The 13,453-nt window shown below is 46.4% G+C and overlaps 1 protein-coding gene across 4 annotated transcripts in view; it reads left to right on the top strand.

Moving 5' to 3' along the window:
- rims2a (regulating synaptic membrane exocytosis 2a) overlaps positions 1–13,453 on the top strand; it is a 135,037-nt gene that overhangs the window by 16,620 nt on the left and 104,964 nt on the right. For all 4 annotated transcript variants that reach the window (XM_065008801.1, XM_065008799.1, XM_065008797.1 and 1 more), the window contains exons 2-3: positions 4,019–4,086; positions 6,084–6,203. In XM_065008801.1, the coding sequence (XP_064864873.1) occupies positions 4,019–4,086; positions 6,084–6,203 (188 nt within the window). The remainder of the gene's footprint in view (positions 1–4,018; positions 4,087–6,083; positions 6,204–13,453) is intronic.

The raw sequence follows: 13,453 nt of genomic DNA, 5'->3' as shown, positions 1-13,453 counted from the left end.
GGATGGAGGGCTTGTGATAGGACTAGTGGAGGGTGAAGGGATGGAGGGCTTGTGATAGGACTAGTGGAGGGGTGAAGGGATGGAGGGCTTGTGATAGGACTAGTGGAGGGGTGAAGGGATGGAGGGCTTGTGATAGGACTAGTGGAGGGGTGAAGGGATGGAGGGCTTGTGATAGGACCAGTGGAGGGGTGAAGGGATGGAGGGCTTGTGATAGGACTAGTGGAGGGGTGAAGGGATGGAGGGCTTGTGAGGGAGGACTTGTGATAGGACTAGTGGAGGGGTGAAGGGATGGGAGAGGTGAAGGGATGAGGGGCTTGTGATAGGACCAGGGGAGGGGTGAAGGGATGGAGGGCTTGTGATAGGACCAGGGGAGGGGTGAAGGGATGGATGGCTTGTGATAGGACTAGTGGAGGGGTGAAGGGATGGAGGGCTTGTGATAGGACTAGTGGAGGGGTGAAGGGATGGAGGGCTTGTGATAGGACTAGTGGAGGGGTGAAGGGATGGAGGGCTTGTGATAGGACTAGTGGAGGGGTGAAGGGATGGAGGGCTTGTGATAGGACCCGGGGAGGGGTGGAGGGATAGAGGGCTTGTGATAGGACTAGTGGAGGGGTGAAGGGATGGAGGGCTTGTGATAGGACTAGTGGAGGGGTGAAGGGATGGAGGGCTTGTGATAGGACTAGTGGAGGGTGAAGGGATGGAGGGCTTGTGATAGGACTAGTGGAGGGGTGAAGGGATGGAGGGCTTGTGATAGGACTAGTGGAGGGGTGAAGGGATGGAGGGCTTGTGATAGGACTAGTGGAGGGGTGAAGGGATGGAGGGCTTGTGATAGGACTAGTGGAGGGGTGAAGGGATGGAGGGCTTGTGATAGGACCAGGGGAGGGGTGAAGGGATGGAGGGCTTGTGATAGGACCAGGGGAGGGGTGGAGGGATAGAGGGCTTGTGATAGGACTAGTGGAGGGGTGAATCGATGGAGGGCTTGTGATAGGACTAGTGGAGGGGTGAAGGGATGGAGGGCTTGTGATAGGACTAGTGGAGGGGTGAAGGGATGGAGGGCTTGTGATAGGACTAGTGGAGGGGTGAATGGATGGAGGGCTTGTGATAGGACCAGGGGAGGGGTGAATGGATGGAGGGCTTGTGATAGGACTAGTGGACGGGTGAAGGGATGGAGGGCTTGTGATAGGACCAGGGGAGGGGTGAATGAATGGAGGGCTTGTGATAGGACTAGTGGAGGGGTGAAGGAATGGAGAGCTTTTGTGATAGGACCAGTGGAGGGGTGAAGGGATGGAGGGCTTGTGATAGGACCAGGGGAGGGGTGGAGGGATAGAGGGCTTGTGATAGGACCAGAGGAGGGGTGTAGGGATGGTGGTGATAAGGGAGGATGGTGATAAGGGAGGATGGTGATAAGGGAGGATAGTGATAAGGAGGATAGTGATAAGGGAGGATGGTGATAAGGGAGGATAGTGATAAGGGAGAATGGTGATGAGGGAGGATGGTGATAAGGGAGAATGGTGATGAGGGAGGATGGTGATAAGGGAGGATGGTGATAAGGGAGGATAGGGATAAGGGAGGATGGTGATAAGGGAGGATAGTGATAAGGGAGAATGGTGATGAGGGAGGATGGTGATAAGGGAGAATGGTGATGAGGGAGGATGGTGATAAGGGAGAATGGTGATAAGGGAGGATGGTGATAAGGGAGAATGGTGATAAGGGAGAATGGTGATGAGGGAGGATGGTGATAAGGGAGGATGGTGATAAGAAGGGAGGATGGTGATAAGGGAGGATGGTGATAAGGGAGGATGGTGATAAGGGAGGATGGCTGGTTGTTTTGGAAAGGACTTGACCTTACTCTAACATTCAGTGTCAGCCAGCCTTGAAAAATATTCATTAATATTAATGTAGAAATTATTTACTGTTTTCTCAGCTTCCAACGACGTGATCCTCAACACTCTTGATAGCAACCCTAGAGTAAAGCTACAGACCAGGCTCTACATTTAGAGAGATATTGAGAGAACATCTGATCTCCCCCTTCCCTTCCCATCCTACCCAAACCCCCAACCCTAACAACATATGCAGCATAAAGCTATTTTTATATTCTTCCAACTGAATTCCCTGACTTCTCCCAGATTGAGTTATGTATTCACCAGGCGAACTGCTTTATGGAGACCTGTCCTTTATAGCTCCATTAGATTATTCTCTTTTCACAGGAAGTGATGCAAAGGAAATGATGCGTGCAGCTTTGGGTTGCAAAAATGCACTGGTTCTATTTAACCTTACCTGTGCCTGCAGACGTATGGGAACGTACACTTTGACTGAGTAAACAAAAAAGCCTGTTTTTTATTTATTTTTTACAGTGCATACTGAACATACGGCAAGCTATATATCGACAAATCGGCAATTAAGACAGATCCAGTGTCCTGAATGGTCCATAGTAACAAAATGGGCGAGCAAGTGGCTGGCCGTACCTCATACTTCATCGCTGTATGCTTTTAATAGGAATCATTTCATGTTTCCGAATTTCTGTCTTCTGGGGTTGTAAAATGAGTGGCCAATGAGTGACTCATCCTCTCGACGGGCCACCTCAGCCTGTCGGTGAAGACTCCCATCCCGCATTCAACATTCACTACTTCTCACTCTTTTAGTTAGCTGGCTTTACAAGCTTCTTCATCACATTGTAGTGTTTGTTGCATTCTCACTCTGCACATCCACCACCCACCATCATCAACCAGAGGAAACGCTGCTGAAGTCTATAACAACATGACGTCGTTCTAGAAAGCAGGTCCAGAAGTCATGTTGGATCTAAAGATGATGTTCTCTCTATCAGGAGACTGATGGGTTGAGGTTGGATGGAGGAGAGAGAGAAGTGGAGGACCGAGGAGAGAGAGAGAGAGAGAGAGAGAGAGAGAGAGAGAGATGTGGGTTTACAGGGACTAGTTCTTGGTTTGTCTGACGGAGCCAGTCTCCATCGATCCCCCTGACCCACATCAGACAGGTTACAGACAGAAAGACTGACTGAGCCTTATTGGAAAAAGTGCACACACAGAGCACAGACACAGAGAAAAAGATGAACTCTCTCCCTGACTGCTGAAGTCCCTGTCTGGCCTGCTAGGCTGAGGGAATATGACTGCTACTCACTCACTTTACTGTCTGAGCAACACAAACATATGGGGAAAAACTGAACATGTAATGGCATAATAGCCATTTGCCCAGCCTCCATCTCTCAAGGCTGTATCCATCCATCCCATCCACTGATGCCTCCAGGACAGATCTGGGCAAGGCAGTCATCGGGATAGCATCTTAAAAAGCTCTCCCTGGTGCACTTTAGATTGAGGTTAGTTAAGGTTGCTGGGGCATTGCCATCTTTGTCCCAGTTAAACATATTACATCCCAAGAAGCACCTCTCTCTCTCTGATCCAGACCCAGGCTGTTAAGATAGCAGGACGCAAGGACGCTATCTTCATTTGAAAAATGTGAATTCCTGCAGAGACTGCAGAGAGTTACAACAATATCTTTGGCTAGTTTGCTTCAACAGAATCTCTTGGAAAAGAGGTTTGACTGGCAGCATGTTTGAATGATTTATGAACAAGAGATTGGGGCCTGGTTTGGTCTTGCAACCAATGAGAATTGTTCCAAGACTAAACACAACCTAAATGGTCTGTGCTTGTGTTGTCTGAATGTGTGTGTTAGTAGTCATGGTCATGTACTCTGTGCTGTATACCATCGCAGTATTGACTTCAGAGAGGCCAATTTACTGTATGTGGACTGTATGTTTCTACTCTCTTCACAGGAGCTATTGTTGTTCACCTGTGTGTGTGTGTGTGTGTGTGTGTGTCTGCGTGTGTGTCAGCACTGTACGTTGGAGTTCTGTGGGCCTCACCTTTTCCTCTCGCTGTCTTCTCTTGTGTGTGTGTGTGTCTGCTTGTGTGTCAGCACTGTACGTTGGAGTTCTGTGGGCCTCACCTTTTGCTCTCGCTGTCTTCTCTTGTGTGTGTGTGTGTGTGTGTGTGTGTGGCTCCCACAGGAGATTTGGATGGCCACTGGTTGGACCATGCGTCATGGCATAGCAGCGAGGCCTCCCCAATGTCTTTGGTGAGACATGCGGAGCCCTGCCCCTAACCCCCTCCCCTCCCCTTTCCTCCCCTCTCAGAGTCCTTTGTCATTTCATGTTTGCTTTGTTTTATTTACACCTCCGCATGGGTTTTCTTCTTTCTTTCTGTTTTTTATCCCACACCTGTAGGGGACAGTCAAAGGGGCAAAAGAAAAACTATTGAGCAGGCATTTTTGTCCGACTCAACACACAACACCTTATCTGAGAGGCAAAAGAAAATGGTTCGCTTTGGGGGCCACTCATTGGAAGAGGACGCAGAATGGTGCGAACCCCAGGTTAAAGACTCTGGCGTTGACACATGCAGTAGCACTACCCTAAACGAGGACAATCAGCATAGCCATAGTGAGAAGGTACTGGAGTCTATGTAGCCAAAATATCTGCTTTTTGTTCTTTTTTTCTTTATTTTTCTTTACCTACCTCCTCCGGTCTTTCTTATCTGTCACTAATCGTTAAATAGTAGACATGTTTATTCTTTTTTAAATTTGAATTGATTGATTTTTCTTTGAACTTCCTCTTTATTATTATCCCGGGGAATTGATCAGATTGAATAGGAGATGGGGAACCTCTCTTTTGTTCTGCTGTTTGCTCTCTGGCAGCATAAAGATCCACCCAGGAGCATTAAAACACAACTCTCTTTTTGTCATGGCACACAGCGATGTCCACTCCTCTAGTTGCATGTTGCTAGTTGCTCTGTCTGTTTTGTTATTTTTACTGTAGCGGCCAGCTTAGTAACGCTACAGTAGGGTAACGACACCTACCTCTCACTGGAATGACCCCTCCTCTCCCAACGCACACTACCTTGTCAAGTCATTATCCCCCCTAGATCTCCACTCAGTCCAATACCAAAACTAAACCAACCACTTAGAACTGAGAACAGGTACGATTGGATTTCTTTTGCACAGACAAAGTTACGTTTTTCTTTTTTTCCCTTCCGCTGTCATGTTTGTTGTGACTTCATCTTTTTTTTGTCTCTTCATCTTGGCCTTAATCATCGCGCTGTGCTGTGCTTTTGGAAGTTTTCGTCCATAAATCCTACTTTGGTTCACTTCTTTTTGTTGTTGTTGCGTAATACATGTTTTCTTCATCTGCTTCTACCTGCTCCATTGTGGAGGTGTAGTGCTGTGTGTAGCAGGGCAGAGAGTGGTGTAGTGCTGTGTGTAGCAGGGCAGAGAGTGGTGTAGTGCTGTGTGTAGCAGGGCAGAGAGTGGTGGACTGCAGTCTTAACCTCCCTCTGCCTTCAGCTAAGGCCTCCCTCACAGACCATCAGACAAAATCTACACTCATCCAAACTCAACTGGATTTGATGCCAATGAGGCAGAGTTTCAGTGAGATGTTCTAGATACAGTGCAGGTTTTCTCAGATGGTTTGTGTGGAGCCTCTGCTCTGCTCTACGGTGACTAGGAGGGCGTGATGGTTTGCCTATTTTACCCTGCATGGGGTGCTGAATGCACTCTACCTATTCCCTGTTGGCAGGATCACACAAGTCCTGGCATTGGATGTGCAGCATTTTTTATTTTCATTGAATCAGATTGAAGTACTTCCATGAAGTATGTTTATGGACATAGCTAATCACTGCTTAAAAGGTGGGCTGTGTTATTGTAAATATTGTTTTAGCATTTTGCCTTCAACTGCGGTACGCATAACTGTGATGCAATAGATACAAATCTTTTTTAGATTTTGATGAATTATGTCTTTTGTTATCTAATTGTGATAGTCCGGCTAATCCCAAAAGAAAAGACAGGTTATATAATCTGAAATGGAAAGGATAGAGACAGAGCTATAATCACCAGATTAGATAACTAGCCAGAGCTTGTGTGATCGTTCATTAAGTCAAATTAATTGATACCCCACCCCCACCCCCCACCCCTCACATGATACACACTTTTCTGAAGAAGTCTTTTTTAAAGTGATTGAAGTGAATCTGGTGTGGATGAGTTGTAAAACACGAGGTGTGTTGTTGCTGTGTGTGTTCCTATAGCATCCAGTGACATGGCAGCCCTCCAAAGATGGGGAGCGCCTAATAGGGCGGATTCTGCTCAACAAGCGGATGAAGGATGGAAGTGTACCTCGAGACTCAGGAGCACTGCTGGGACTAAAGGTGAGTCTGCCCTGTCTGTCTGACCTCTCTGGCTGGACTTCTGTCTATCTACTGGGACCAGTCTGACCTGATGGTCAGAGGCCGTTTGTTATTACAGCTGTCCATCACTATTCAAAGGTTGCTTCCCAAATGGTATCCTATTCCATATGTAGAGGGAATATGTTGCCATCTGGGCCTCGCTAAAGAGTATACGCAGCGGATATAATTTGGTATATGATTTAAAAATATATATATTTCACCTTTAATTAACCAGGTAGGCTAGTTAAGAACAAGTTCTCATTTACAACTGCAACCTGGCCAAAAATAAAGCAAAGCAGTTCGACAACACAGAGTTACACATGGAATAAACAAAACATACAGTCAATAATACAACTGAAGAAAATCTATATACAGGCAATAATTAGGCCATGGTGGCGAATTAATTACAATATACCAATTAGACACTGGACTGATTGATGTGCAGAAGATGAATGTGCAAGTAGAGATACTGCAAATGAGCAAGATAAATAAATAAATACAGTATGGGGATGAGGTAGTTGGATGGGCTATTTGCAGATGGGCTATGTACAGGTGCAGTGATCTGTGAGCTGCTCTGACAGCTGGTGCTTAAAGCTAGTGAGGGAGATATGAGTATCCAGCTTCAGTGATTTTTGCAGTTCGTTCCAGTCATTGGCAGCAGAGAACTGGAAGGAAAGGTGGAATTGGCTTTGGGGGTGACTAGTGAGATATACCTGCTGGAGCTTGTGCTACGGGTGGGTGCTGCTATGGTGACCAGTGAGCTGAGATAAGGCGGGGCTTTACCTAGCAGAGACTTGTAGATGACCTTGAGCCAGTGGGTTTGGTGATGAGTATGAAGCGAGGGCCAGCCAACGAGAGCGTACAGGTTGCAGTGGTGGGTAGTATATGGGGCAGTGGTGGGTAGTATATGGGGCAGTGGTGGGTAGTATATGGGGCAGTGGTGGGGGGCAGTGGTGGGTAGTATATGGGGCAGTGGTGGATAGTATAGTGGTGGGTAGGGGCAGTGGTGGGTAGTATATGAGGCAGTGGTGGGTAGTATATGGGGCAGTGGTGGGTAGTATATGGGGCAGTGGTGGTAGTATATGGGGCTTTGGTGGGTATATGGGCAGTGGTGGGTAGTATATGGGGCAGTGGTGGGTAGTATAGTGGGGTAGCAATGGTGGGTAGTATATGGGCAGTGGTGGGTAGTATATGGGGCTTATGGGGCAGTGGTGGGTAGTATATGGGGCAGTGGTGGTAGTATATGGGGCAGTGGTGGGTAGTATATGGGGCAGTGGTGGTAGTATATGGGGCAGTGGTGGGTAGTATATGGGGCAGTGGTGGGTAGTATATGGGGCTTTGGTGGGTAGTATATGGGGCAGTGGTGGTGTGGGTAGTATATGGGGCAGTGGTGGGTAGTATATGGGGCAGTGGTGGGCAGTATATGGGTAGTATATGGGGCAGTGGTGGGTAGTATATGGGGCAGTGGTGGGTAGTATATGGGGCAGTGGTGGGCAGTGGGGCAGTGGGGTAATATATGGGGCTTTGGTGGGTAGGGCAGTGGTGGGTAGTATATGGGGCTTTGGTGGGTAGTATATGGGGCAGTGGTAGTATATGGGGCTTTGGTGGTGGGGGTGGGTAGTATATGGGGCAGTTGGGTAGTATATGGGTGGTGGGTAGTATATGGGGCAGTGGTGGGTAGTATATGGGGGGGGTAGTATATGGGGCAGTGGTAGTATATGGGGCAGTGGTGGGTAGTATATGGGGCTTTGGTGGGGTATATAGGGGTATGGGGCAGTGGTGGGTAGTATATGGGGCAGTGGTGGGTAGTATATGGGGCAGTGGTGGGTAGTATATGGGGCTTTGGTGGGTAGTATATGGGGCAGTGGTGGGTAGTATATGGGGCTTTGGTGGGTAGTATATGGGGCAGTGGTGGGTAGTATATGGGGCAGTGGTGGGTAGTATATGGGGCTTTGGTGGGTAGTATATGGGGCAGTGGTGGGTAGTATATAGGGCAGTGGTGGGTAGTATATGGGGCAGTGGTGGGTAGTATATGGGGCAGTGGTGGGTAGTATATGGGGCAGTGGTGGGTAGTATATGAGGCTTTGGTGACAAAACGGATGCCACTGTGATAGACTGTATCCAATTTGTTGAGTAGAGTGTTGGAGGCTATTTTGTAAATGACATCGCCGAAGTCGAGAATCGGTAGGATGGTCAGTTTTACAAGGGTATGTTTGGCAGCATGAGTGAAGGATGCTTTGTTGCGAAATAGGAAGCCGATTCTATATTTAATTTTGGATTTGAGATGCTTAATGTGAGTCTGGAAGGAGAGTTTACAGTCTAACCAGACACCTAGGTATTTGTAGTTGTCCACGTATTCTAGGTCTGAACCGTCCAGAGTAGTGATGCTGGATGAGTGGGCAGGTGCGGGCAGTGACCGGTTGAAGAACATGCATTTAGTTGTATTTGCATTTAAGAGCAGTTGGAGGCCACGGAAGGAGAGTTGTATGGCATTGAAGCTTGTCTGGAGGTTAGTTAACACAGTGTCCAAAGAAGGGCCAGAGGTATACAGAATGGTGTTGTCTGCGTAGAGGTGGATCAGAGAATCACCAGCACTAAGAGCGACATCATTGATGTATACAGAGAAGAGAGTCGGCCCAAGAATTGAATCCTGTGGCACTCCCATAGAGACTGCCAGAGGTGCTATTGTAAATATTGTTTTAGCATTTTGCAGGCCCTCCAACAGGCCCTCCGATTTGACACACTGAACTCTATCAGAGAAGTAGTTGGTGAACCAGGCGAGGCAGTCATTTGAGAAACCAAGGCTGTTTAGTCTGCCGATAAGAATGTGGTTGATTGACAGAGTCGAAAGCCTTGGCCAGGTCGATGAATACGGCTGCACAGTAATGTCTCTTATCGATGGCGGGTATGATATCGTTTAGGACCTTGAGCGTGGCTCGGAAACCAGATTGCATAGCGGAGAAGGTACATGGGATTCGAAATGGTCGGTAATCTGTTTGTTAACTTGGCTTTCGAAGACCTTAGAAAGGCAAGTTAGGATAGATATAGGTCTGTAGCAGTTTGGGTCTGGAGTATCTCCCCCTTTGAAGAGGGGGATAATCGCGGCAGCTTTCAAATCTTTGGGAATCTCAGACGATACGAAAGAGAGGTTGAACAGGCTAGTAATAGGGGTTACAACAATTTCGGCAGATCATTTTAGAAAGAGAGGGTCCAGATTGTCTAGCCTGTAGCAGATTGTCTGATTTGTAGGGGTCCATATTTTGCAGCTCTTTCAGAACATCAACTATCTTGATTTGGGTGAGGGAGAAATGGGGGAGGCTTGGGCGAGTTGCTGTGGGGGGTGTCGGGCAGTTGACCAGGGTTGGGGTAGCCAGGTGGAAAGCATGGCCAGCCGTAGAAAAATGCTTATTGAAATTCTCAATTATAGTGGATTTATCAGTGGTGACAGTGTTTCCTATCCTCAGAGCAGTGGGCAGCTGGGAGGAGATGCTCTTATTCTCCATGGACTTTACAGTGTCCCAGAACTTTTTTGAGTTTGTGCTACAGGATGCAAATTTCTGTTTGAAAAAGTTATCCTTAGCTTTCCTAACTGCCGGTGTATATTGGTTCCTAACTTCCCTGAAAAGTTGCATTTCACGGGGGCTAATGCAGTCCGCCACAGGATGTTTTTGTGCTGGTCAAGGGCAGTCAGGTCTGGAGTGAACCAAGGATTATATCTGTTCCTGATTCTAACTTTTTTGAATGGAGCATGTTTATTTAAGATGGTGAGGAAGGCACTTTTAAAGAATAACCAGGCATCCTCTACTGACGGGAGGAGGTCAATATCCTTCCAGGATACCCTGGCCAGGTCGATTAGAAATGCTTGCTTGCTGAAGTGTTTTAGGGAACGTTTGACAGTGATGAGGGGTGATCGTTTGACTGCAGACCCATTACGGATGCAGGCAATGAGGAAGTGATCGCTGAGATCTTGGTTGAAAACAGCAGAGGTGTATTTGGAGGGCGAGTTGGTTAGGATGATATGTATGAGGGTGCCCGTGTTTACATATTTGGGGTTATATCTGGTAGGTTCATTGATAATTTGTGTGAGATTGTGAGGGCATCAAGCTTAGATTGTAGGATGGCCGGGGTGTTAAGCATATCCCAGTTTAGGTCACCTAGCAGCACGAGCTCTGAAGATTGATGGGGGGCAATCAATTCACATATGGTGTTCAGGGCACAGCTGGGGGCAGAGGGTGGTATATAGCAAGCGGCAACGGTGAGATGATGTATTATTGACATCATTTTCTGGTTGTAAACTGGTTTTGTGGTTGAGGAGAAATACGTTGCAAAAAAGACATTAACAAACTGTCCTTCAGCTGTGGCTATTTTTATCTGCACATATATTTTGAAGTGATGTTTTTTGAAGTGATATTGTATTATTCATGATTTAATATTAATTAGGCGGCTAATTATTTTCCTGATTAATATTAATGAGCTGTATATTGATATCAAATACTTTATGTTCATGACTGTATTCCAAATGGCACCCTATTCCCTATATAGTGTACATCAAAAGTAGTGCACTATATGGGGAATAGGGGGGCATTTGTGATGCACACTGTGTATCCAAACATGCTCACATTGAACCTTTTTAATGAACAACATTCTTTGGCTCAGTGCAAAAAAACTCTCAAAAACTCTGTGCGTCCCAAACTGCAACCTATTCCATATACAGTGTGCTACTTTTAACCAGGGAACTGGTAGTAGTGCACTATATAAGGAGTAGTGTACCATTTGGAACATTTTTTTATGTAGAAAAGCCTATTTGAAATGCTCAGTCAGAGACAATGTCCCTTTACTGTAGATAGGGAGATCACATCTGAAACATTGTGATTGTACATCTTATTCCCCATTATGTACAGTACTGTACTAAACATATGTCCCATATTTACAGTATATCATGATTAGACGGGTAGATTTTCTGATGAAAAGTATCTTAGGTTTTCCTTACTCCACCTAATCTGTGCGGAGTGGGCTGGTTAAAGAGCTGAGCACACACAGCTAGCCAAAGCACAGTGAGAGCTAGCACAGTGAGAGCTAGCACAGTGAGAGCTAGCACTGTGAGAGCTAGCACAGTGAGAGCTAGAACAGTGAGAGCTAGAAGAGTGAGAGCTAGAAGAGTGAGAGCTAGCACAGTGAGAGCTAGCACAGTGAGAGCTAGAACAGTGAGAGCTAGAACAGTAAGGCCATCAGGAGAGAAAAGGAAAGTGGCAAGATGGGAAAATCATTAGTGATTCAATGAGCTTCCTGAATTGGTATGTTTGTGCCTGGTCAGTGGCTCTTTGTGCTGTACGGTACGCTATGTGTTTCTCCTCGCTCAGCAGCAAGCAGTGACCAGCCAGTCTGTTTGTCTCTCTCTCTCTCTAACTATCTAACTAACTGCTCTTAAATACAAGTAAAACCAAATGCATGCTCTTCAAGCGATCGCTGCCTGCACCTGCCCGCCCGTCCAGCATCACTACTCTGGATGGTTCTACAACACTCCTTCCGTGGCCTCCAACTGTTTTTAAACGCTAGTAAAACCAAATGCATGCTTTTCAACCGTTTGCTGCCCGCACCCCCCTCCCGACTATTTTTATTTTATTTATTTTTATTTCACCTTTATTTAACCAGGTAAGCAAGTTGAGAACAAGTTCTCATTTACAATTGCGACCTGGCCAAGATAAAGCAAAGCAGTTCGACACATACAACGACACAGAGTTACACATGGAGTAAAACAAACATACAGTCAATAATACAGTAAAAAAATAAAAAAATAAAAACAAGTCTATATACAATGTGAGCAAATTAGGTGAGAAGGGAGGTAAAGGCAAAAAAGGCCATGGTGGCAAAGTAAATACAATATAGCAAGTAAAACACTGGAATGGTAGTATTGCAATGGAAGAATGTGCAAAGTAGAAATAAAAATAATGGGGTGCAAAGGAGCAAAATAAATAAATAAATTAAATACAGTTGGGAAAGAGGTAGTTGTTTGGGCTAAATTATAGGTGGGCTATGTACAGGTGCAGTAATCTGTAAGATGCTCTGACAGTTGGTGCTTAAAGCTAGTGAGGGAGATAAGTGTTTCCAATTTAAGAGATTTTTGTAGTTCGTTCCAGTCATTGGCAGCAGAGAACTGGAAGGAGAGGCGGCCAAAGAAAGAATTGGTTTTGGGGGTGACTAGAGATATACCTGCTGGAGCGTGTGCTACAGGTGGGAGATGCTATGGTGACCAGCGAGCTGAGATAAGGGGGACTTTACCTAGCAGGGTCTTGTAGATGACATGGAGCCAGTGGGTTTGACGAGGGCCAGCCAACGAGAGCGTCAGGTCGCAATGGTGGGTAGTATATGGGGCTTTGGTGACAAAACGGATAGCACTGTGATAGACTGCATCAATTTGTTGAGTAGGGTATTGGAGGCTATTTTGTAAATGACATCGCCAAAGTCGAGGATTGGTAGGATGGTCAATTTTACAAGGGTATGTTTGGCAGCATGAGTGAAGGATGCTTTGTTGCGAAATAGAAGCCAATTCTAGATTTAACTTTGGATTGGAGATGTTTGATATGGGTCTGGAAGGAGAGTTTACAGTCTAACCAGACACCTAAGTATTTGTAGTTGTCCACGTATTCTAAGTCAGAGCCGTCCAGAGTAGTGATGTTGGACAGGCGGGTAGGTGCAGGTAGCGATCGGTTGAAGAGCATGCATTTAGTTTTACTTGTATTTAAGAGCAATTGAGGCCACGGAAGGAGAGTTGTATGGCATTGAAGCTTGCCTGGAGGGTTGTTAACACAGTCTCCAAAGAAGGGCCGGAAGTATACAGAATGGTCGTCTGTAGAGGTGGATCAGAGACTCACCAGCAGCAAGAGCGACCTCATTGATGTATACAGAGAAGAGAGTCGGTCAAGAATTGAACCCTGTGGCACCCCATAGAGACTGCCAGAGGTCCGGACAGCAGACCCTCCGATTTGACACACTGAACTCTATCAGAGAAGTAGTTGGTGAACCAGGCGAGGCAATCATTTGAGAAACCAAAGTCTGCCGATAAGGATGTGGTGGTTGACAGAGTCGAAAGCCTTGGCCAGATCAATGAATACGGCTGCACAGTAATGTTTCTTATCGATGGCGGTTAAGATATCGTTTAGGACCTTGAGCGTGGCTGAGGTGCACCCATGACCAGCTCTGAAACCAGATTGCATAGCAGAGAAGGTATGGTG

Source organism: Oncorhynchus nerka, linkage group LG3, assembly GCF_034236695.1.
Source record: "Oncorhynchus nerka isolate Pitt River linkage group LG3, Oner_Uvic_2.0, whole genome shotgun sequence".
Classification (NCBI taxonomy): domain Eukaryota; kingdom Metazoa; phylum Chordata; class Actinopteri; order Salmoniformes; family Salmonidae; genus Oncorhynchus; species Oncorhynchus nerka.
This window is presented reverse-complemented; position numbering and strand designations above follow the sequence as displayed.